Source organism: Ursus arctos, unplaced genomic scaffold (assembly GCF_023065955.2).
Source record: "Ursus arctos isolate Adak ecotype North America unplaced genomic scaffold, UrsArc2.0 scaffold_31, whole genome shotgun sequence".
NCBI classification, from domain to species: Eukaryota; Metazoa; Chordata; class Mammalia; order Carnivora; family Ursidae; genus Ursus; species Ursus arctos.
The window spans coordinates 4,818,666-4,839,497 of record NW_026622997.1 but is presented as its reverse complement, the minus strand read 5'-3'; the positions used below and the strand labels follow the sequence as shown (position 1 = coordinate 4,839,497).

General features: G+C 49.1%; 2 protein-coding genes across 19 annotated transcripts; both read right to left on the bottom strand.

Annotated features, from left to right (window-relative positions):
- Nucleotides 1-575: 575 nt before the first annotated feature.
- Nucleotides 576-3,507, bottom strand: NRM (nurim). Of its 2 annotated transcripts, XM_026511318.4 has the most exons (4): nt 3,335-3,507; nt 2,586-2,782; nt 1,817-1,993; nt 576-1,454 (listed from the first exon to the last, which is right to left on the bottom strand). In XM_026511318.4, the coding sequence occupies exons 1-4, from the start codon at nt 3,465-3,467 to the stop codon at nt 1,173-1,175; spliced, it is 789 nt and encodes a 262-aa protein (XP_026367103.1). In that variant the 5' UTR covers nt 3,468-3,507; the 3' UTR covers nt 576-1,172. The 2 variants fall into 2 exon arrangements, with proteins under 2 accessions (XP_026367103.1, XP_026367104.1); XM_026511319.4 differs by lacking the exon at nt 1,817-1,993.
- Nucleotides 3,508-6,151: 2,644 nt separating this feature from the next.
- Nucleotides 6,152-19,852, bottom strand: MDC1 (mediator of DNA damage checkpoint 1). 17 transcript variants are annotated; one of them, XM_044388693.3, is made up of 15 exons: nt 19,774-19,852; nt 17,404-17,542; nt 16,351-16,731; nt 16,196-16,265; nt 14,426-15,885; nt 13,454-13,519; nt 13,196-13,288; nt 11,874-12,641; nt 11,720-11,763; nt 9,142-11,265; nt 8,941-9,060; nt 8,635-8,817; nt 8,291-8,416; nt 8,070-8,180; nt 6,152-6,903 (listed from the first exon to the last, which is right to left on the bottom strand). In XM_044388693.3, the coding sequence occupies exons 1-15, from the start codon at nt 19,774-19,776 to the stop codon at nt 6,736-6,738; spliced, it is 5,856 nt and encodes a 1,951-aa protein (XP_044244628.3). In that variant the 5' UTR covers nt 19,777-19,852; the 3' UTR covers nt 6,152-6,735. The 17 variants fall into 17 exon arrangements, with proteins under 17 accessions (XP_044244628.3, XP_026367096.3, XP_026367098.3 ...); XM_026511311.4 differs by lacking the exon at nt 19,774-19,852 and adding an exon at nt 19,378-19,720; XM_026511313.4 differs by lacking the exon at nt 19,774-19,852 and adding an exon at nt 19,382-19,720.
- Between the last annotated feature and the right edge of the window lie 980 nt (nt 19,853-20,832).

Below are 20,832 nucleotides of genomic sequence, written 5' to 3'. Positions count from 1 at the left end.
CGGACCACGCCCCGCTCCCTCTCGGTAGCCTTGGAGAACCCAGGTGTCCAGACCCTCGCCCCGAGCTCGCCGACCCAAGGCAGCCGCCCGTGACTCAGGTCCCTCGAGGGACTTGGAGAGGAAGCAGCAGCTGCTACAGCCGGGCCCGCCCTTCCCATCTCCTGCCGCTCCTCCCCACGCTTTTGCCTCCCCCGGCCAGCCTTTGTTACCGCGGGGTCCAGGGCGGCCACCAGGCTGTGGAGGGCCCGTGAGAGCGGGGCGGCAGGAGAGGTACTCAGAAGCCAACGGCTATGGAAACTGGCTCCCCCGCCAGAGCCACTGCCCCACTCTTCAGCCTCCACCTGTCTCCCATGGGTCCCCTGGTCTGCAGCGAGGGAAACTGAGGGATTTGGAGGAAGGGGGACTGGGCCACTCTGGGGAGATGGGGGTGAGTCTGCTGGAGTGGCCGCCGCCCAGCGGTCGCCAGAGGGCGCGGTGGCTGCCCAGACTCGAGTTTGGCATGCCCGGGCTCTGCTTGCCTTTCTTCCCAAAGTCAGCCCTCTAGCTAGAGAGACACTGATAGACTGCATATCATATGTTGAAAAAACAGGCTGAATTTTATTTTTCTGCTGCGCGCGTTCCTCGGCAGAGCAGAGAGCTCTTAGTCACCCAAAATGAAGAGCGGGAGGACCCTCTCAACCAGGTTAAAGGACAGAGGGCCAGAGCCTAAGGAGATGGCAAGGCTAGCCAGGGGGGGCTGGAACTTGGAGCCTGGAAGGGCAGGCGTTACCATCAAACCTGCAGACCCTGGTCCCACTCCTAGAAAGGGAAGCCAGAGGAGGAGAAGGGGATCCCTGAGGTGCAGAAGGGAGTAACAGTGGGAGGGAAGTGGTCAGGCCCACCCTTCTTCCTTATAAGGAGGTTCTTAAGATTGGGGGGGGGGGGGCAAGCCCTAAACTGTGAGGAGATAGATAAGTTCCCCACCCCCTCTTCCTGGCTGGTGAGAAGTAGCTCTTGTTAGTCCAGTGGTTGAAATTCAGAATTTAGGGCATGGAGCTGGGCCCAACGAGTGGAGGCTCAAACAGGGGAAGGGACAGTCCCTTCGGTCCATAGATTTGGGTCTCTGGTCTGAAGCAACCAGGGTCTGGATGTTAAAGGAGAGGAAGTGCAGGGCTTGGAACCAGGTTAGCTCCTCACTCGGCCTCACCTTCCTGGGGCCGGGAGAGCAGGTGGAGTTTTCTCTGTAACTGGGCCCGGAGGTAGCGGAGGTCTTGCTGGTCAAGTCCATGAGCCAGGCCCAGATAGACGGTAAGGAGGAGAGCAAGGAGGAGGCGGTCAGTGCCCAGGGTGGGCACCACCCACAGCACCGTCAGCAGCTCCACACACACTGGGTGGCGCAAGTGGGAGAAGAGTCTCAGAGCCCGGGGAGACTTCAGGGCCAGAGGCTCACCCAGCCCCAGCACATGGTAGTACACCTAGGAGGGAGAAGAGCTTAGAAATGGGATCAAGCCCCTTTTGCAACTTAGCTACCTCTTTCCTCCCCTTCCAGGTAACTTCCCCTTCTGTAACTCAGGCCCAAGAACTACCCTTCTGAGACCTGGGCCCCTGATCCTCATCTCTGGTTCATGAACCTTCCCCAGTCCCAGGAGGCCCATGTTTTCAGGCCGTCGACAGAAAGCTGAGGGGAGACTGCCTTATAAAGAAAGGGCAGTAGGTGAGGGAGTTGAAAGAAGAGGAAGGTGGAAGAGCATGGAAGAAGGAGGAGGGAAATCCTTAGAAAGGAAAAAGGCATTCTAGAAGGAATCATAGGTCTCAGGTAGGAATCTGGGAGCCTCACCTGTTTGAGGCCCATGAGCTCGGCGTAGTCAAAGACGAGAAGGATGCTGAAGATGAGGAGCCAGGATATGACGTGGAGCACAAAGCAGAGCAGGGGCACCCAGGTGGCCCATGGTTCAGCCCGAGCCTCCCACAACACGGGGCCTCTGGGTACAGGTTCCCAGTACCGCATCACCAACTGGGGAAGGATGAGGGGCTGGGGATCTCAGCAGCCTACTCTTGAAAGACCTAGACCCAGATGCTGCCCCCACCCCAGGCTGGCCTGCAGCTCTCCCCACCTCTACCATGAGCATCACAAACGGTCCCTATGTAGGGGGTGCTAGGTAGGGTTCCAAGGATGTAAGGATGACCTGTATCTACCCTGAGGACTTGCAGAACGGATGGGGATGACCTGATAAGTAGCCTATGCCAAGCACTCACTAAGACAAATGAATGCTAACTGGCAAACATTCTCTTGAGACATAGGGAAGTGGCTTTGAAGAAAGGGTAACACTGAAAGAGGTTACCAAGGGGATCTGAAGCAGAACAACATGAACAAAGTTGCAAAGGTGAGAATGCACATATCTTCTTGGGGAATGAGGAATGGTACACCATTCCTGATAAGGAGACTACGTGCTGTGGAGGAATGGAAGCTGAGATTTGAGTCCTGAACACCCTCAGTTCTCTTCCTAAACCCACATTTTCAGAAGGCTAAGGTCCTTGCCCCTCCAATCTAGGACATCTTTCTCACAGATAGCTTCCCTTGGGACTCAGCGGCCAAGGCCTCATACCTGCAAGGCCAGGGCAGTGCATGCGACATACAGTGACCTCTGAAGGACCCCAAAATATCGAGACATCCACGCCTTCACTGTCTCAGTTGCCATGAGGCTATGCTGCCCCACAAATAGTAGGAGGAGACCCAGATCCCAAGCCAGGGGAACAAGGATGCTCCGGTCCTGCACGGCAGCCAGCCATCCCTGGCGGGCATCTAGGGGGAGTTGAAGAAAGTGACAAAAGATCAAGAGTGTTGTGGGAAACACCCCCTATCCTACTCTCCTCTTGGGGTCCCAGGCCATGTCCCCTTAAAGCTTTCAAGAGTCTTAATGCTTCCTCTTCAGGCTCTGCCCACCTTGCTTTTCCATTCCCTGCTGCTTCTCTTTTCCCCAGGCCTCCGCCAGAGTAGCCACAAAAGGCACGGCTGGAGAGGCAACCGTCGGACTGACCCTCCTGTTCCATACTCCAAATGCTCCCTCTTTTGAATACTCTCCCCTCCGTAGTCCTCTCTTTAAAAGCACTTTCCTTTCCTCTGCTTATCGCCCTTTTTCTCCCCACTCGGCCCTCACTCTCTCGCCTCTCCAAACCGCTAATCCCTGAGTTCCTAATTTAGCCCTCTGGTCTGCCCTCAAGCTTCTCCGGCTTTCTCGGTTCTAGTTCCCTCTCCCGGACTTCCCCTGTCATTTGTCTCCAAGCCCCGCCTTCCCTCCGTCCCGTCCGGCTCCACCTCCAGCCCCGGAGCTCATTCTCGATCCCTCCCGCTCACCCGGACCACCAGGCTCCGGGATCCCTCCAAGCAGTGGCCGAAGAGAGGTAAAGCGCACGAACTCCACTCCGGTGCCAAAGGCCAGGATGAAAGAGGCGAGGGCAGCAGGGATCAGGAGCAGAGCTGGGGCCATGGCGACACACGGAGGGGTGGGGAAAAGGGCGGGCTTGGGATTCCCGCGGCCACAGGCCCCGCCCCCGCCCCTCCCGGGGTCCTGCCCGGGAAGGCGGGGCTCCTTCGCTCAAATGCCAGGGCTCGCGTCCGCGGCGCGCCCTTTTTTCTGCCGGCAGGGCGGGTCCCGGGTGCCTTTACGGAGCCTGCAGTCGTTGCGTCACAGAAGGGAAAGTTAGAATTCCGAGTGACAAGTGGAAAGGGCAGCGGCTGTGCGGCCACTCGTGTGGACTGAGTCGCAGCTCGGTTAGTTGTCTCATCTAAAATGAAGACAGTTCCTCTCTTTCAGGGTTCTTGTGGAAACCGAGAATGATGAGCCCCCTTTTCTGTAACTTTGGCCAGAAAACCTAGCCAGAGTCAGAGGTTGCAAAGCCCCAGTTAACACTTCAATAATAAACGGCGGGAGAACCGAAGATTGTTGACCCAGGCTGAGAACCCAAAACTCTGAATCACCTATTACATCTTGTTAAAGAGTTAGTGACTATTTTACCATAAAGTAATGTTTACTCTGTAACATTCTCTCCACATGCCAAGGACAGAAAACTTCTCTGTAACACTTACAGGTTATTTCTAATAATGCCAAAACCTGTCGATTTGTAATCATGAGAGTAACAATGTTAAAATATTTGTGATAGGAAATTTTATTTGCTGTAAACTTTGTAGTAGGCTAATTTTATCCAAGCCTGTGATGATTGACTATCTATGACTTCACTCTGCAAGCTTATTAGTCTGACCCCACTTACTAGTGAGAAATACTAAGATCTTTTGTCTGAACATATTTTTCCTTCAGACCTGAAAAATACCTACAGACTAATATATCTGAAAGGCAAAGTAAAGGTAAGGTTTTCCTCCATCAGAATGAAAGAGCATGTTGCTAAAGACCTAGTCACAGTAGCTATGACCATAGCAGGGAACTGAGACATCATTAAGTGAAATCCCTTGGCTCATAGAAGAAATACAAAGAAAATTTACCAAGATGAGAACTAAGTTGCTGCTTGTCCTGGGGGCTCACGAATGAGACAGTTGCCAGGCAGCATCCGACAGCCTTTACGTTCCTCCTCCGGGAGGCTCAGTACTCCTACCCTCGTCAATGCTGTTGTAAACTGTTACCAGACATCTTATGTTTTCCCTCCAGATGCACCCTCCACCCCGCTTTCTGCTTCAAGAGGTTGTCCTGAATGGACTATACCAATGAAAAACACAGCTTTTTTTGAGGAAGCCCTCTCTGCAAAACTGCTCTCTCCTCTCAACCTTTAGGATTTACAGGTGCTCACGATAGAGCTGTGGGTACTAGAGTACTGCAACATTATGATTTCTCTACACTCGCGCAACTTCTTTGTAAATTTCCTTTTATTAAACTCTCTCCAAATTACTTTTGTTTGACTGTGCCATCATTTCCTGCTAGGACTTTGAATGATAGAGATTCTTATTTGTGCTATAAGCTATAGTATTTATTGGAAGTGTAAGAAAAGCTCTCTATTCTCCAAAAATTTAAACTGGGGCATTTCAATGTAAGAGTGCACATGAGTGCTAAATGAGGGTATAGAGACAGCTGGTACTGTAATCCCCTGGACCTTCAGGCCATAGACAGTTTCACACAGTACAGGCTCTGAGTTGTGCAAGGGGACTAACATTTATTTGGGTCCTACCCAAATGAGGTATATTGAGACATGTTTATATGTTTAAAAGTCAGCAGTGTTAAAAGTCAGCAAAGCTCGTGCTCATTCTACTACACCAAAGTTTTATAAACTTAAGTAAAATTTACTTGCAGAAATATCACAAACTAATCACCCATCTTTTTTTATTAAAGTGAAATCCACATAACATAAAATTAACTATTTTAAAAAGAAAAATCCAGTGACATTTTAATACATTATGTGTGCAATCGCCATCTCTACCTAGTTCCACAGCGTTTTCATCACTCCAAAGTAAAACCCTGTACCCATTAAGCAGTCACTCCCTATTTTCCCCTTCTCCCAGCTCCTGGCAACCACCACTCTACTGTCTCTATGCATTTACCTATTCCACGTATTTCACGTAAGTGGAATTATCCAAGGTGACTTTCTGTGTCTGGCTCCTTTCACTTAGCATAATGCTTTTGAGGTTCATCCTCAAAACACTGTAGCATGAATCAGTACTTCATCCCCTTTTATGGATGAATAATATTCCATTGTATGGATATGCCACATGTATTTCCTCAACGGCTGATGACCATTTTTCTTTTCACCTTTTGGCTCTTGTGAAGTGCTGATATGAACATTTGTGTACAAGTATTTGTTTGAACACAAGTTTTAATTCTTTTGGGTGTATACCTACTAATGGAATTACTGGGTCATTTGGTAATTCTATGTCTAATTCTTTGAGAAACTGTCAGACTACTTACCACAGCAGCTGAGCCATTTTATATTTCTACCGGCAATGTATAATAAGGGTTCCAATTTCTCCACATCATTGTAATCAACCAATTTTTAAAATTTAAATTTAAGGGGCACCTGGCTGGCTCTGTTGGTGGAGTGTGAGACTCTTGATCTCAGGGTTGTGAGTTCAAGCCCCCACGTTGGGTATAGAGCTTTACTTTAAAAATAAAAATTAAAAAATAAGTAAAATTTAAATTTCAGATATGTTAAAAAAAACTGCACTACACCATAAGGCACAGAGTGAATATTTATTTATCAGAGTTTAAACCTAAGCTCTAACTTTATAAATACTGGGAAAGCAGGCCAGAAAAGTGTAGAGATTTGCTCAAAGTCAAAGCTAAAGAACGCTTCTAACAAGATGGAGAAGGAAAATACTTGAGAGCATTCCATAACTCCAACCTCGAATTACCCACTCCAAGCATCCCTTCAAGTTCTTGACACTAAAATTGTTTCCACTATCTTTCAGAGGATGAGTAAGAATCCCAGTAAAAGAGGAAGAGAAATGGCTTCCAAACAGCAGGCAGGACACTGTGTGTGCCACAAAGCATAAGTACCTCAGTCCTGCTAAGGGTAGCCACTTATGATATCTGAGTATGGGATTACCCAACTCAAAGTGTCCGTTTAAGAAATCTGTGGCTCCAAATCTTCCTATCTTTTTGTTTACCCATAAGCCTTTTCAGCCCCACCCATGTTCCAAGACAAATCAGGTCACTATACCCCAATCCTTTCTAAAGCCCTAGGTTCTTTCTTCCAAATCTTTTCTACCACTTTATTTACTCGTCTGGGAGGGAAAAGAGTACTGTGGTGACATTTTCAGGAGGATGACATTTCCAAAGTGGACAGGATGAAGGCCTCTGGCTTGGCTTCCTGCTTCAGCACTCCTGTCAGCAGGAACTCAGGTGAGAGGATGGGCAGCCCAACCCGAAATGGAATAGAGCATCGAGGGAAGTCCTGGGGGCATGTAATCACAACTCTTTGAGGCTGGGGAGAGAGAGAGAGCAAAGACAAAGTCAGGGGTGGAAAAGAATTGTAGAAACTCACTAATCGGTTTCAGCATCACTAAAATAGACCTCCTGATATGAAGCATACTGCTAGAGGTACTCTTGCCAGAAAAGCTGAACCTGACTTATTCAAGCTTTTAAAATTAACTGTAGTTTACAAGGGATGTAAAAGAAGAACAAGACAAATCACACAACACAAGAGCAAACAGAAAAACCCAGACTGGAACATTCTAAAGAACAACTGACCTAGTTTCTGTAGGAAGTCAATGGAATAAAAAAAGGCTGGGTGGGTTGGGGGAGATCCTTTTTACAGCAAAAAAGAATTAAGCGATATGCAATTGTGGCGATACATGGATCTCATCTGAATCCTGACTTGAACCGTAAAGAGACATTTCTGGCCAACTGGAGAGATCTGACTAATGGAGTATAAGAAAATGACCAAGGAGGGGCGCCTGGGTGGCACAGCGGTTAAGCGTCTGCCTTCGGCTCAGGGCGTGATCCCGGCGTTATGGGATCGAGCCCCACATCAGGCTCCTCCGCTATGAGCCTGCTTCTTCCTCTCCCACTCCCCCTGCTTGTGTTCCCTCTCTCGCTGGCTGTCTCTATCTCTGTCGAATAAATAAATAAAATCTTTAAAAAAAAAAAAAAAAGAAAAAAGAAAATGACCGAGGAACTATTGTTAATTTTGTTATGGATCAATAATGGCACTGTGATTATGTTAAAAAAAAAAAGCACATAATTTCTTAGAGAAGTATACTTTAAGTATTTTGGGGGAATAATATGATGTTTTTGCAGTTTCCTTTAAAATAGTTCAGCAAAGAAAAAGAAAAAAAGTGATAAATGGAGAAAATGTAGCGAAGTCTAAACTACCTTGTTAGACCTGAGTGATTGATATATGGAGGTTCATTAATAATAGAGGTTCTTTCTCCCTTTGTGTATATTTGAAAAATTTTAAAATACAAAATAAAAAATCCACTCGGAATCAGCAGACTTCTTTATTCCTATCCCTTCACATATTACAGAGCTTCCCCTCACCCTTTCACTACCCGTGTGTTCCCATCCATACCTGTTTGGTTCTCCAACCCTTTCCCATTCCAGCCACCTCTTTACTGCCACCTCACCAGATCCAAAACACACCACCCATACCTTATAGGACCGGGGCATGCTGGGTAGTACGGTGCCTCCACAGCAGCTGATGATCTCTCCCATCTGAGGTGGTGGTGGCTGGACTCCTGGGGTCACGTGGATTTCATAGCCCTAAGAGGAAGCAAATGGGGGAGGCCATAAATGTATGCACTGAGAGGCCATGAACAGCTGGGGAGCCTCTGGAGGGAAGGCTGAAGCATGGGGCAAAGACAGCCTCTCACCTCCAGCAACCTTCGCTCCTGAGCCCGGCTCAGGGCATCTCGAAGGCTGAAGCCAAAGTTCTCCTCCTGCTCAGGATCAGTCACCACATATTCATCCGGGGGCAAGAAGCAACCAGCCTTGCGGGACTAAGGACAGTAGCAGTCAGCACGAAAGCTCAGCCCAGCCCACCACCCAGCTTTTCTACCTAGCATTTGGAAAGAGCAAATGAAATGTTCTCTGAATTAAGCTTTCCACCTCACTCACCTCCCTTGTCTTCCTGTACCTCTTTCCCCCCCAAGAGCACCATGTGAGTAGTCTTCTGCCATCAGTATCTCTGATGGTATGTCATCTCTTAGACTCTCACCTGGTGCAGCCAGTCCAAGGAGAGGATGGGGATCCCCCGCCCCAGGGCACAGAGGAACTTGACCGTGCGTCGGACTCGATCAGTTACCAGGTGGGAAGCCTCTGCCACGGAGCTAGCCAGACTTCCCCCCAGGGCCAGCACTGCCCGCTCTCCACGGGCATCCACCACTCCTGTGAAGAGTACCTGTGGGGGTGGTTAACCTGAGCTGGTCACAGCAACCCATGCCACAGCAACCCCACACCCCTAGGTCTCCTCCCATCTTCCCATGTTTGTCTCCCACCAAGTCCCATGCCCCTTCTCTCCTACTTTGGGGGCCGTGGACTCTTGGTTAGGTTTGGTCCGTCGAAGGTTATGGCTTGGGATTCCCTTGGGCTCCTCCTTTGCTTGGTCTCTCTTTCTCTTGCCTGGTCCTGGAACCACTACATCCTGGAATTGAGAAAGACCTTGCTGGGAGTTTCTGAGCCTTTAAGCCCTTTCCTAGCTTCATAGCCCTAGCCCTCTCCTCACCTCCTCCTTCCCTGGCCTCTCCGTTGGATCTTCTTCCTCTTCTTTGAGGAACACTGTCTTCTGGGTGACTTCTCCTCTTTGGAGCCGTTTTTGAAGTGGGGGTTTATCCACAGTAGCCAAAGGCCTCTTGCGACTCTGAGCGGCCTTAGGCAGGGGCTCTGGGGTGAGCTCAGATCCGCCTGCTGCCTCTACATTTTGGATCTGGGTAGCCTGAGTGGGGGCCTCAGGAAGCTGGGAAAAGGCAGGCTTGGGAATGGTCCTGAGGGACTCAACTGCTCTCACTGCTCCTTGTCTTTGGTTCCTTGAGGACCGAGATTTAGGTTCAGGGAGTGCAGAGGAGGGCTCACAGACAATGGGAGCTGTGAGGGATCCATGCTTCCTAGTGGCCCTCAGCCTCCTGCTGCAAGTGGCTTGAGGGATGGGCTCAGGGGGAATAGGCTGGTCTGTGGGAACAGGAGACTGGAATTCAGGGTTGGTAAGAACTGGCAGAGCACTTACTGTAGAAGACCTTAGTGTCTTACCCTGACTACCCTGAGCCTTGGGGGTGACCAGCCGATCTGTGGGGGTGAGAGATTCAAGGTCAGGGGCTGTGGGTTCAGTTGGCTGGGGGATCTTGACAAAGGACCTATGTGTCCTGCCCCGAGTGGCCCGAGATGTGGGCTCAGGAGTGACAGGCTGATCTGTGGAGATGGAAGGCTGTTCAGGCGCTGTGGGGGCAACTGGCTCAGGGGTCTTGATAGAGGACCTTTGTGTCCTGCCCCGAGTTGCCTGAGATGTGAGTTTGGGGGTGACAGGCTGGTCTGTGGGGGTGGAAGTCTGGAGCTCAGGGACCGTGGGGACAACTGATTTGGGGGTCTTGCTAGAAGACCTAGGTGTCCTGCCCCGAGATGTACGTTTGGGGGTGACAGGCTGGCCTCCGGGGGTGGTAGGCTGGAGGTCAAGGGCTGTGGGGACAATTGGATCAGGGGTCTTAGCAGACCTGGGTGTCCTGACCTGAGATGTGGGTTTGGGGATGACAGGCTGGTCTGTGGGGATAGAAGGCTGGACTTCAGGAGCTGTTGGGATAATTGGCTCAGGAGTCTTGACAGAAGACCTATGTGTCCTGCTGTGAGTGGCCCCAGATGTGGGTTCAGTGATGACAGACTGGTCTTTGGAGGTGGAAGGCTGGAGTTCAGGGGCTGTGGAGACAGTTGGTTCAGGAGTCTTGACAGAGGACCTACGTGTCCTGCCCCAAGCGACCTGAGATGTGGGCTCAGGGGTGATAGACTGGTCCTTGGAGGTGGAAGGCTGGAGTTCAGGGACTGTGGGGACAGTTGGTTCAGGAATCTTGACAGAGGACCTACGAGTCCTGCCCCAAGTGACCCGAGATATGGGCTCAGGGGTGACAGACTGGTCTTTGGAAGTAGAAGGCTGGAGCTCAGTGGCTGTAGGGATAACTGGTTTGGGAGTCTTGACAGAGGACCCATGTGCCTTGCCCCGAGTGGCTGGGGAGACAACTGGTTCAGGGATCTTGACAGATTTACGGGTCCTGCCCGGAGATATGAGCTCAGCAGTGACAGGCTGCTCTTTGGAGGTGGAAGGCTGGACTTCAGGGACCATAGGAACAACCAGTTCAGGGGTCTTGACAGAGAACCTATGTGTCCTACTCCGAGTGACCTGCAATGTGGACTCAGAGGTGACAGGCTGGTCTTTGGAGGTGGAAATCTGGAGCTCAGGGGCTGTGGGGACAACTGGATCAGGGGTCTTGACAGAGGACCTATGTGTCCTGCCCCGAGTGACCCGAGATGTGAGCTTGGGACTGAGGGGCTGGTCTGTGGGGCTGGTAGAATGAGGTTCAAGGGCTAAAGAAGAAATTGCGGAGGGTGTCTTCCTGGAAGACCCTCGGAGCCTGACTTTGGATTTTGGGTGGAGAGGCTCCATCTCTGATGACAAGGGAGTCTCTGGAACTTCCTGATTCCCATGTTGTGTGGTCCTGGGAATGGGCTCTAAAGAAGATAGAGAAGGAGAAAGGAAGGACTGGGGCACAGGATGTTTTTGACTCTGAGAGAGAAGGGGGTTCTGGTGTGGGGTTGAGGCTTCAGGCACTGCAGGAGGCAGACAAGCATCTGCGGATTCCTGATCACCCTGAGGAGAAATAGAAGCAAGTGAGGGAGGAAGAGGCAGAGAGGAAACAGTACTTGGATACTGTTCTTAATACTTATTTATGGTTACAGTGTGTTCCTGGCATTTCACTTGTCTATGACCTCCCTTCCATGAGACTGGGAACTTCCTAGGGAGGCAACTGTCCTCATTCCCACACCTCTCCTCATGCCAGCATAGTGTTCTCCACAGATGGATGATGGTAATAAGCGGATGGTTGGAAAAAGAGGAGAAAGACATGAAAAAATGGACATTCTGAGTCAGGTAGAGGGAGACAGAACTTGGCAAACAGATAAGGAAAATGATAGGTGTAAAGAGAAAGGGACAGAACCCAACTAAGGAGTGGTGACAACTGAAGAAAATGGAGAAGATGGAGGAGTAGATTAAAGTAAGGTCAGGGGAGGGGGCAGTGAATAGAGGTAGAAAAAGCAGCTCTCACCACAGAGGCCTTGTCAGCAGGTGGCATCTTGCAAGTCACGTGGCCTAGACAGAAAGTAAACAAGCGGAGCTGAGGTATAAGCAGTCAAGACACCTAGGGGTTGATTAGCACAAGGGCTCTGTACCACCTTGGGTTTCCCTCTACCTTCACTCACCTCTCTGTTGCCTCCTGGGGCTCATTGGGGCTCCACCTGACTGGCTCCCAGAAGCTCCTGGGGCTGAAGCAAGTCCCTGATGGTCCCCTGTCCCTGCTCTAGGCTCCGATGTTAAACTGGAAGCCTGCTCTTCCTGGTCCTGGCTTCCCTTCCCTGTTTCCCCTCTCTGTGGGCCTCTCTCCAGCTTTACTTCTGGTACCTCGATGCCTAATCCGCTTGGCTCACCCCCTCTCTCTAGTACTAGTTTCTCTGCTTCTCTCTCAAATATTTCTCTTGCAAGAGTCTGCTTTCCTATCCCTTCCTCTTGTACTTCGTTGGGTATCTCAATTTCTATGTTTAAACTCTCCATATTCCTTTTAATACTTGCACTTTTCACCTTTTGGTCAGACTCTTGTCCCTGATTATCTCTAGCTAACACCCGTATCCCTCTGGTTAAAGCTTCTTCTTCTATCATATCTTCTCTCTCTCCTGCTGGCAGGTTCTTGGTTTCCCTGTTCAATGGTCCTCTCTCAGGGGCCACCCCCTCTACTGCTTCTCTTGGTGTACCCATGTCTTTCTGCACAGTCTGCATCCCTCTGCCTTGAATCCCCAGTGGCTCTTCATGAATTGGGCCCTCTGGATGTTGGGCTTGTGGTGTTGTCCTAGGTGTAGAGGGGCAAGATCCATGGGCATCAAGGTGGGCGGCAATGGGCTGGGGCTCAGAGGCCTCAGACTCTCTCGGACAGAATGGCTGTGTTGCCAAGACTTCCCACGGCTCATCCAGGGCACCTGGAAGTAAAGAGTCAGAGAGAGAGAGAAAGAGAGAAAGAGAGAGAAATGAAGATTGAAAACGTAATAGGTTGAGAAAAGATTAAGATAAATTTATGAATAATAGTGGCGCCTGGGTAGCTGAGTCAGTTAAGCATCTGCCTTCGGCTCAGGTCCTGGGATCAAGCCCTGTGTAGGGCTCCCTGATCAGTGGAGAGTCTGCTTCTCCCTCTCCCTTTGCCCCTCCCCCCCCACTCGTGTGGGTATGCTTGCTCTCTCCCTCAAATAAATAAATAAATAAATAAAATCTTTAAAAGAAAAAATTCATGAATAATAAACCTAAGTGGATTATTAAAGGAAAGTTGGGAATAAAGAGGACAGTCATAACATTTAATATTTGTCTCAGAAAGTTAAGACCCCACATGCATATAGACATTCTCATAGCAGCCTCTTTAAAAATGATGGAGATGGAGAAAGAAACATCAGCAAAAGAGTCAAAGAATATGAAAGAAACATGTAGAGGGAAAAAGCAATTATGCCAAGTTAGGGGCATGAAGGATAGAGTTTCTTTATACCTGGGGCCTGGAAACTGCAACAGGAAGGGCCAGGCTCTTGGGGTAAAGTAACCAGGAAGGCCTGGGTGGCTTCATCCTCCATGCTCTGGACTGCTGCACGAGAAAAGCTGGCTCAAGCACAGCTCTTCCACAGAACTCCAGGGTCCCATTCCCGGCCTCCTGCCCTACCCATGCTACTTTTCACAACCTTCAAGGACCATCAGTCTGGGCTCCCAGCTCCCACTTGCACCAACATCCACACGACATGGATGTCCTCACCTTCTGGGCTCTGATTCTCTCTCTCCACAAAGCACTGGGTAGCCTGTAGGTCCAGGTCTTCAGAATCTGGGAGGGGAGGAATATAAAATAGATAATAAAAAGTCATATCAGGAGACGCCGGGGTGGCTCAGTCAGTTAAGCTTCTGCCTTCAACTCAGGTCATGATCCCAAGGTCCTGGGATCGAGTATCCTATTGGGTTCCTTGCTCAGCGGGGAGCCTGCTTCTCCCTCTGCCTGCTGCTCTCTTTCTGACAAAAACATAAAATCTTAAAAAAAGAAAAAAAGGTCATATCTGACGCTTAACCCCTTATTCTTTCTCTACCATTTTCTCCCTAACCCCAAGCTCTCTGCAATGGACCAAGTGTTTGTATCCCCACCCAAATTCATATTTGAAACCTAATTCCCAATGTGATTTTATTAGGAGGTGAGTTCTTTGGGAGATGATTAGGTCATGAGGTTAGAACCCACATGAATGGGACTAGTACCCTTATAAAAGAGACCCCTGAATTCCCTTTGTGCCGTTCTGCCATGTGAGGACATAGTGAGAAGACAGCTGCCTATGAATAAGGAAGCAGGTCTTCACCAGAACATGACTAGGGGCGCCTGGGTGGCGCAGTTGTTAAGCGTCTGCCTTCGGCTCAGGGCGTGATCCCAGCGTTCTGGGATCGAGCCCCACATCGGGCTCCTCCCGAGAGCCTGCTTCTTCCTCTCCCACTCCCCCTGCTTGTGTTCCCTCTCTCGCTGGCTGTCTCTCTCTGTGTCAAATAAATAAATAAATAAAATAAAATAATAATAAAAAAAAGAACATGACTATACTGATCTTGGGACTTCCCAGCCTTCACAACTATGAGAAAAAATTTCTGTTGTTTATAAACCACCCAACCTATGGCATTCTGTTACAGCAGCCCAAACAGACTAAGATACCCTGTAATTCTTTCTTTTAGGGGCCAAGGGAGGAAGGCCAGCACTTACCACCATGGTTGTCCCCAAAGTCCTTGGTCTTATTCCCATGTGGGTCTCTCTCCCTTTCTGTGGGGGTCTGGGCTCCCTCTCTCTGTGGCTGGATGGGTTCCCCTGAAGTGCCTGTGTCCACCACCAGATCTATAAGGTTCTCCCTGGACACAGGGAGAAGATCCTGCTCCACCTGTGACACAAGGGACTCACCCTGGGCCCTTGCCTCAAGAGCTCTCTCCCGCTCAAGAACAGCTGCAGCCCATTCTGTCCCAGCATCCCTTTTTGCCGGAAGCTGGCACTTTCCTGTATCTGCCACCACTGAGGCTGCTAAGGATGTGCCCTCTTCTGCATCTGTCTCACAGTCCCCAAGTGGAGGAGGGTGGGCTTCCTCTAGATGCATCACAGGCAGCTTTGCTTGGCCCCCTTCTACTTCCGCATCTGTTTGGCTTGTCCATACCATAGGCACCTGATGCTTCCCCACAAGTGTAACAGCTGGCCCTGACAGGGCCTTCTCCTCCACTTGTGTGTTGATGTCCACTGTGGCAGAGGCCTGGCTTCTCTCCAGGTGGACCCCAAGTGAGCTCTTATCTTTGTCCACCCCTAGTTCACTGTCTCGGAGAGGAGACTGCCTCTTTTCTGAATGTGCCTTATCTGTATGACACTTGGGAACAGTTCCTCTCTTTTCCATTGGGATCCCCTCCTCCTCCACGTCTGTGTCACTGTCTCTCCCAGCAGAGGTTTGGCTTTGCTCCAGAAGGGCCACAGGTTGGGCCCTGTCCTCTTCCACATCTGTATCTCTCTTCCATGTATTGGCTCGGCTCTCTTTCAGACGTGCCAAAGTGAGCGCTGCTAAGACTTCTTCCTCGTCATCTGTATTGCTGTCAATCACGACGGAGGCTTGGTTTCTCTCTGGAGGGACTGCCAGTTGGAGCTCACTTTGCTCCACATCCGTATCACTACCAGTTGGGCTCTCCTGTAGATGTACCAAAGCAGGTGCCTGAGGACTCTCTGTACTAACTCCATGAAAGATTTGCCTCTTCTTTATAGGAACTACAGCTGGGGTTGCAGGGATCCCTTCTTCTTCCACATCAGTATCACTGTCTATGATGCCAGAAGCCTGGGCCCTTTCCAAATGGAGCCCAGCAGGCCTGCTCTCATCCATATCTGTGTCACTGTCCTCCCCAGCAGTTTGATTTCTCTCCAGAGTGGCCCCAAGTGGGACCACTTCATTCCTTGCATCCTTCTCAACTTTTGTGTCATTGTTCCTCTCCTTCACTGAACACTGATCCTTTTCAAGCTGGATTTCAGTTGCCAGAACTTTAGGCTGTTCTGTCTCTGCAGTGGAGCCTGTTCTGGCAGCCAAGGAGGCCTCTCCTGCTGCTGGATGCTGACTTTCTTCCTCATCTGTGTCACTGTCCAGGTTGAAGGCAAATGGTAGCCCAGGACCGTCTGGGGCAGGAGAAGGCCCCTCTTCATCACTGTGAAGGGAAGAGAAGGGAAAGAGTCTATAGCACTTGTTTCCCAAGAAAGAATACTCCACTCAACTATGAGCTCCTTAAGTGCAGACACAAGACACTAGCTGTTTTTTGTTTTTGTTTTTTTCCCTCTCCAGCAATTAGTTCTCTACTTGGCACAATCAGAGGTGCTCAGTAAAAGTTCAGCTGAGCAAAAGAGTACATGCAATTCCCCAGCCCCACTTTCATGATAAGCATCTCTTCCAGAGGTATCCTACAGTCCCTGGTTCCTCCTCCTTTTGAAGACTCAAGTATCTGGCCCTTTGGCACTCACCTCTCTGGAACTACTGCTGCCAAAGAGGAGGTCCTTGGTTCTTTCATCACACACCTTTCAGAAGGAGAATCTGTGAAGAGTAGAAAGGAGTAAGTTGATTGTTTTACACTCACCATCTCCATCTTCTCACCCACCCTCCCAATACACAAACATACCTACTTCCTCCTCCGAGTCCTCAGCCAACAGGAGCCTCTGTGGTTGAGTTCCTCCCTGTACCCTGGGTGTCTCTTCTACAGTTAGAAAGCCCCGGGAAACAAAGGGCAGAGGGACATTCAGGCGATGGTACTGGCAGGGCAAGTCAGCAAAGAGAATCAACTCCTGGTCCCTTAGCCGATGACTCACCCCTGGGCTTAGGACCTTAGGAGGCCTTAGGACTTGAGTACCATTGAGGCTGCCACAATCTTGGAGGACAGGTGCCTTGTCCCAAGCTGTGATTTCAATCACTGCATGTTGTTTGGAGATGGATGAAAAGGGCAGGGTCACAGAGCAATCAGGCATTCGGCCCACCATATTCTTCCCGAGATATAGGGGGAAATCTAAAAATTAGAGAGGTAGATAGGTTAAGGCCTAAGTCTTGGCCTGCTATCAGGAAAATATTCCTGTTAAGAACCCCACTACTAACTCAAGGTCCCCATACACATAAGAAAAATAAAAGACAGACAACCCTGTTGGGACCCCCTCACTCTTGAGAGCTTTTTCTGTATCTTCATTTAATAAACTTCTATCGCTTTACTCACAAAAAAACCCCAAAAACCAAAAAACCAAAAATCAAAAAACTGTAGGACACCTAGGTATTGAAGCATATAAGCAATGTGTTATTCACTGTCAATACCCCATCCATCCACACTGGGTTTTTTCTATTGGGGTAAAATGTATGTAATATGGACTATTTAACCACATTTAAGTGTGCAGTTCAGTGGCATTCAGTACATTCCCACGGTTGTGCAACCATCCCCACCATCCATTTCCAGACCATGATGGATTTCCATTTGAACCTCTTCATCTTCTCCTCCCAAAGTAAAGTTGAGCCCACTGAGTCCAGGGCACTTGCCTGGAGCAATCAACTCAATCAGCTCCCTCCTCTGCATTCCCAGTGAAAAAATTTTCAGCTCTCCTTGAAACATGTATAAGCTTCTTACAACTTCCAACTACCTCCCCACAAAAATAAGAGGCCTATACCAGTACTTTAGCATCCAATAACCTCTGACCTTTTTCTGGTCCATGGGCACTACTGAAGATATGCAATCGCCCTACAGGCTCCAAGCTACACCCCAAGGATTCATTGGGTGTCTCTGTCTCCTCCTCTTCTTCAACCTCCCAGTTAACAGCCTGGGTGTCCTCCATGACCTGGGAAGGAAGCACATTATCATCATCTCTATCACAGTTTCACACACACAGCCTCAAAGAGGAGGCTGATAACTGGGGGTATATCTGGAGAGCTGTGGAGGCTGACATTTCTCCTTCTGACAATCATTCTGTTATTAGCCTTCTGAAACATTTAAACAATATTTGTGACTATAATAAAACATAAATATCATGGGGGAGGGAATAAATATTATAAGGTCCCAAGTACACAAATTATACAAATGTATGTGCTCACGTACAGAGACAAACATTTTGAGAAACAATGCTTAGCCTTACGGTATACAATACACTGATAGTTTTCATTCTTTTTCCCCCCCATCCACTACTGTTTAAATGTCGATCTGCAACCCGCTAAATTGATTTCACTATCCATTACTGGGTTGGAACCCACAGTTTGAAAAAATCATTGTAAAGGGAGCTAAACTTTGCCAAGCATCTACTGTGTGTTGGGCATTGTGTTATGTGTTAGGCATAATAGACATATGAGGCATGCATTTGGGAAACTAAGGCTAAAAATATTAAATGACTTGCTCAGGATAACATAGCAAGTAGGTGGAAAGGACAGGAATAAATGTGCTTCTGGAGGCAAAGCCCAAGCTTTTTATATTTTACCAGAACATCGCAGTGTGATCAAACTAAATTGCAAAGAATCCTAACAGCTGACACACATAGAGGCTTGCTATGTGTGAAGCACTGCTCTAGTTACTTTATATTGACAGACTCACTTAATCCTCACAAGAACCTTGTAAACTATTATTATTATATTCTATTTATCAAATTAAACAACTGCAACATAGGTGAGTTAAGGAATTCACCCAAGATTACCATGATACTATCTGTCCTCTGTTTACTATTTGGTGGCTTTCCATGCCCACAGGATAAAATAAAATCTCAACTCCTTAGCAAGATCCTCCATGATCTGAACCTCAGGTCCTGCTCCCCTCCCCCAAAGCCTATGGTTCAGCCACATGAACCTTCTCCCCAATTTCTGAATACACTGTTCCTGTTGTTCCCCACACCTGCATGCCTTAGCCAGGTTCTTGGCCCTTCACTACTAGTTTTCTGGTCCAACTCTTACCCATACTTTATGATTCAGTCCAAATGTCACTTCCTCAATAAGGCCTTTCCTGGAATCTTCCCTGCTTTCTGGTGTTCTTCGTGTACCCACACGGTCCCCACTGGTCAGTGAACTTGTACCTCCCCTAATCCTTCTCACTATATTGTAACCACTGATTTCCATTTCTGCCTTCACAAACCCTCTGGAGAACTGGACCAGCAGAACTGTGTCTCTTCCCCTAGGGCACACCATATTCATTCGCCAGTACCTACAGCGCACCTGGTACGGTTCAAAGAGCTCAGGATACATTCACAAACCAAACACAAAATTAACCCTGCCCTCCTGAAGAAAGGACAAGTCAAAGGTGATGAAAACTCAAAACAGTACGGGTGGAATTCATTTAGAAAGATGCCACCGCAAAGGTTAACTGCTGACAGGGAAAGTAGGACGCGTCCATGGGGATAGCGCTAACTCCGTCCTTACGAATGGCGAACTCAGCGGGAGCCCAGGACCCTTGGCTCCAATCCAGTAGGCCACCATCTTTGATGTCCACCCCAGGGGGTTCCCTCCAGGCCCAACGTCTCCCCGTCTTCATACCTAAACTCAGGGAGGGGCGTCAAGGAAGGATGAGTATTATAATCCCGACAAACAAACTTGCAAGTATCCTCCGCCCAGTCGCACCCAAGGCACGCCCCTCCCGCCCTCCGGGAGAACCAAGATGGCTTCCGAGGAGCCGTGGGCGAGGCCCCCCAGAACTCACCTACTTTGAGTCCCCGCGCGCGCGCCACCAGTAACGGCCGCGACCCCGTGGCGCTGGAGCTCGCGCGGAGGGCGCCGATTCGCTGATTGGCTCCTGCTGCTGTCTTTCACAGCGACGACTGACGAAGCTCCCAACCCGGAGGCCCAGCCAAAGCCTCGCCCCCAGCCTCGCCCCCGCCCCCTAACAGCTCAAAGGGACGGCTTTTCCTGGGAGCCTGAAATTGGTTGAGTGAGGCGGTAATCGGAGGCTGCTGTGCGCGCACAGAATGGCGCACCTCGATTGGGCAACTCCAAGGCACAACCCACCACCGCTTCACCACCTACCGCCCACTTCCCGCGCAGATTTCCAAACCGCGACCACAGAGTCTGGGTGCCGACGGCGGATAGAGGGGCTTACCATAGCCGTCGCCGGATGAGTCTACTGCAGCTAGAGAGCCCCTCTTCGGTCCTCCCAGACATGGAGTCCGCTGACTCATGAGAAATGAAAATAAGGAGCGGGTTGCAGTCGTGGCCGGAGGCTGCAGTTTGGAGAACTGCCCGTAGGCGTGGTGTTTGAGGACTCCACGTCGCAGTGGAACTTCATTTCCTTTAGATTTGGCTTTTTTAGTAGAAGTCCTGTCCTTACATCCCTGATGGACAGTTGGAGGTCATTTTCCTAAAGATCCGTAGGCGAAGAGGGAGAACTGTTGTTAACTCTCTTAAAGGTTGACTGAGGTCTTTCAAGAGGTGGAGGAAGGTTGATAAAATCATCTTATTTCATTATCTCATACTAAGACGAGAAGAGAATAGTAACAGTTCGACTATGTGTATACTTTAGGAAGTACTTTTGCATTCATTATCCTTCTTCCGACCACTACAATCAAATGGAAGTAGATTTTACAGAGGGAATTGAAGTCTGCGAAGTTAAAGGACCTGCCGAGGTTCCTACAGCTAATATAAGGGAGAGACAGCTTGAAACAAGTCCTCTAATTCTAAATTCTGAACTCCCCCCACCATCACAAAATAATTGCTTTCATTGTGATCATGCCCTGAAACAAAAAACATCATCTTTTAAGTAGGTAGAGAAGGTCTTACACAACTTGATGTTTATTTTTAGTTCGGGTAAGGAGAAATGTGTTGAATGCATTGTGAATAACAGTGATGACCTTGATATCATACATCCTCTTACATTGCTTACCACACTCCATTGTTTACACACTTCCCATCAAATTGCAAAATCCTGAAGACTGGGGAACCCATTTTTACTCATTTTATATCCCTAGCTTCTGGATTGGTGGGCACTTAGTATCTATCGAATGAATTAAACCCTAAGAAGCACACCACTCTGACTTGAGCCCATTGTATTTTCTCCCATGGGCCCCCCTCTTTTGTTTCAATCCTGAGGCTTTTGAAAGATTGCAACCGCTAGCCACCTATCCAGTGAATTCAGCAAACTGAAAAACACTTTCACCAAAAT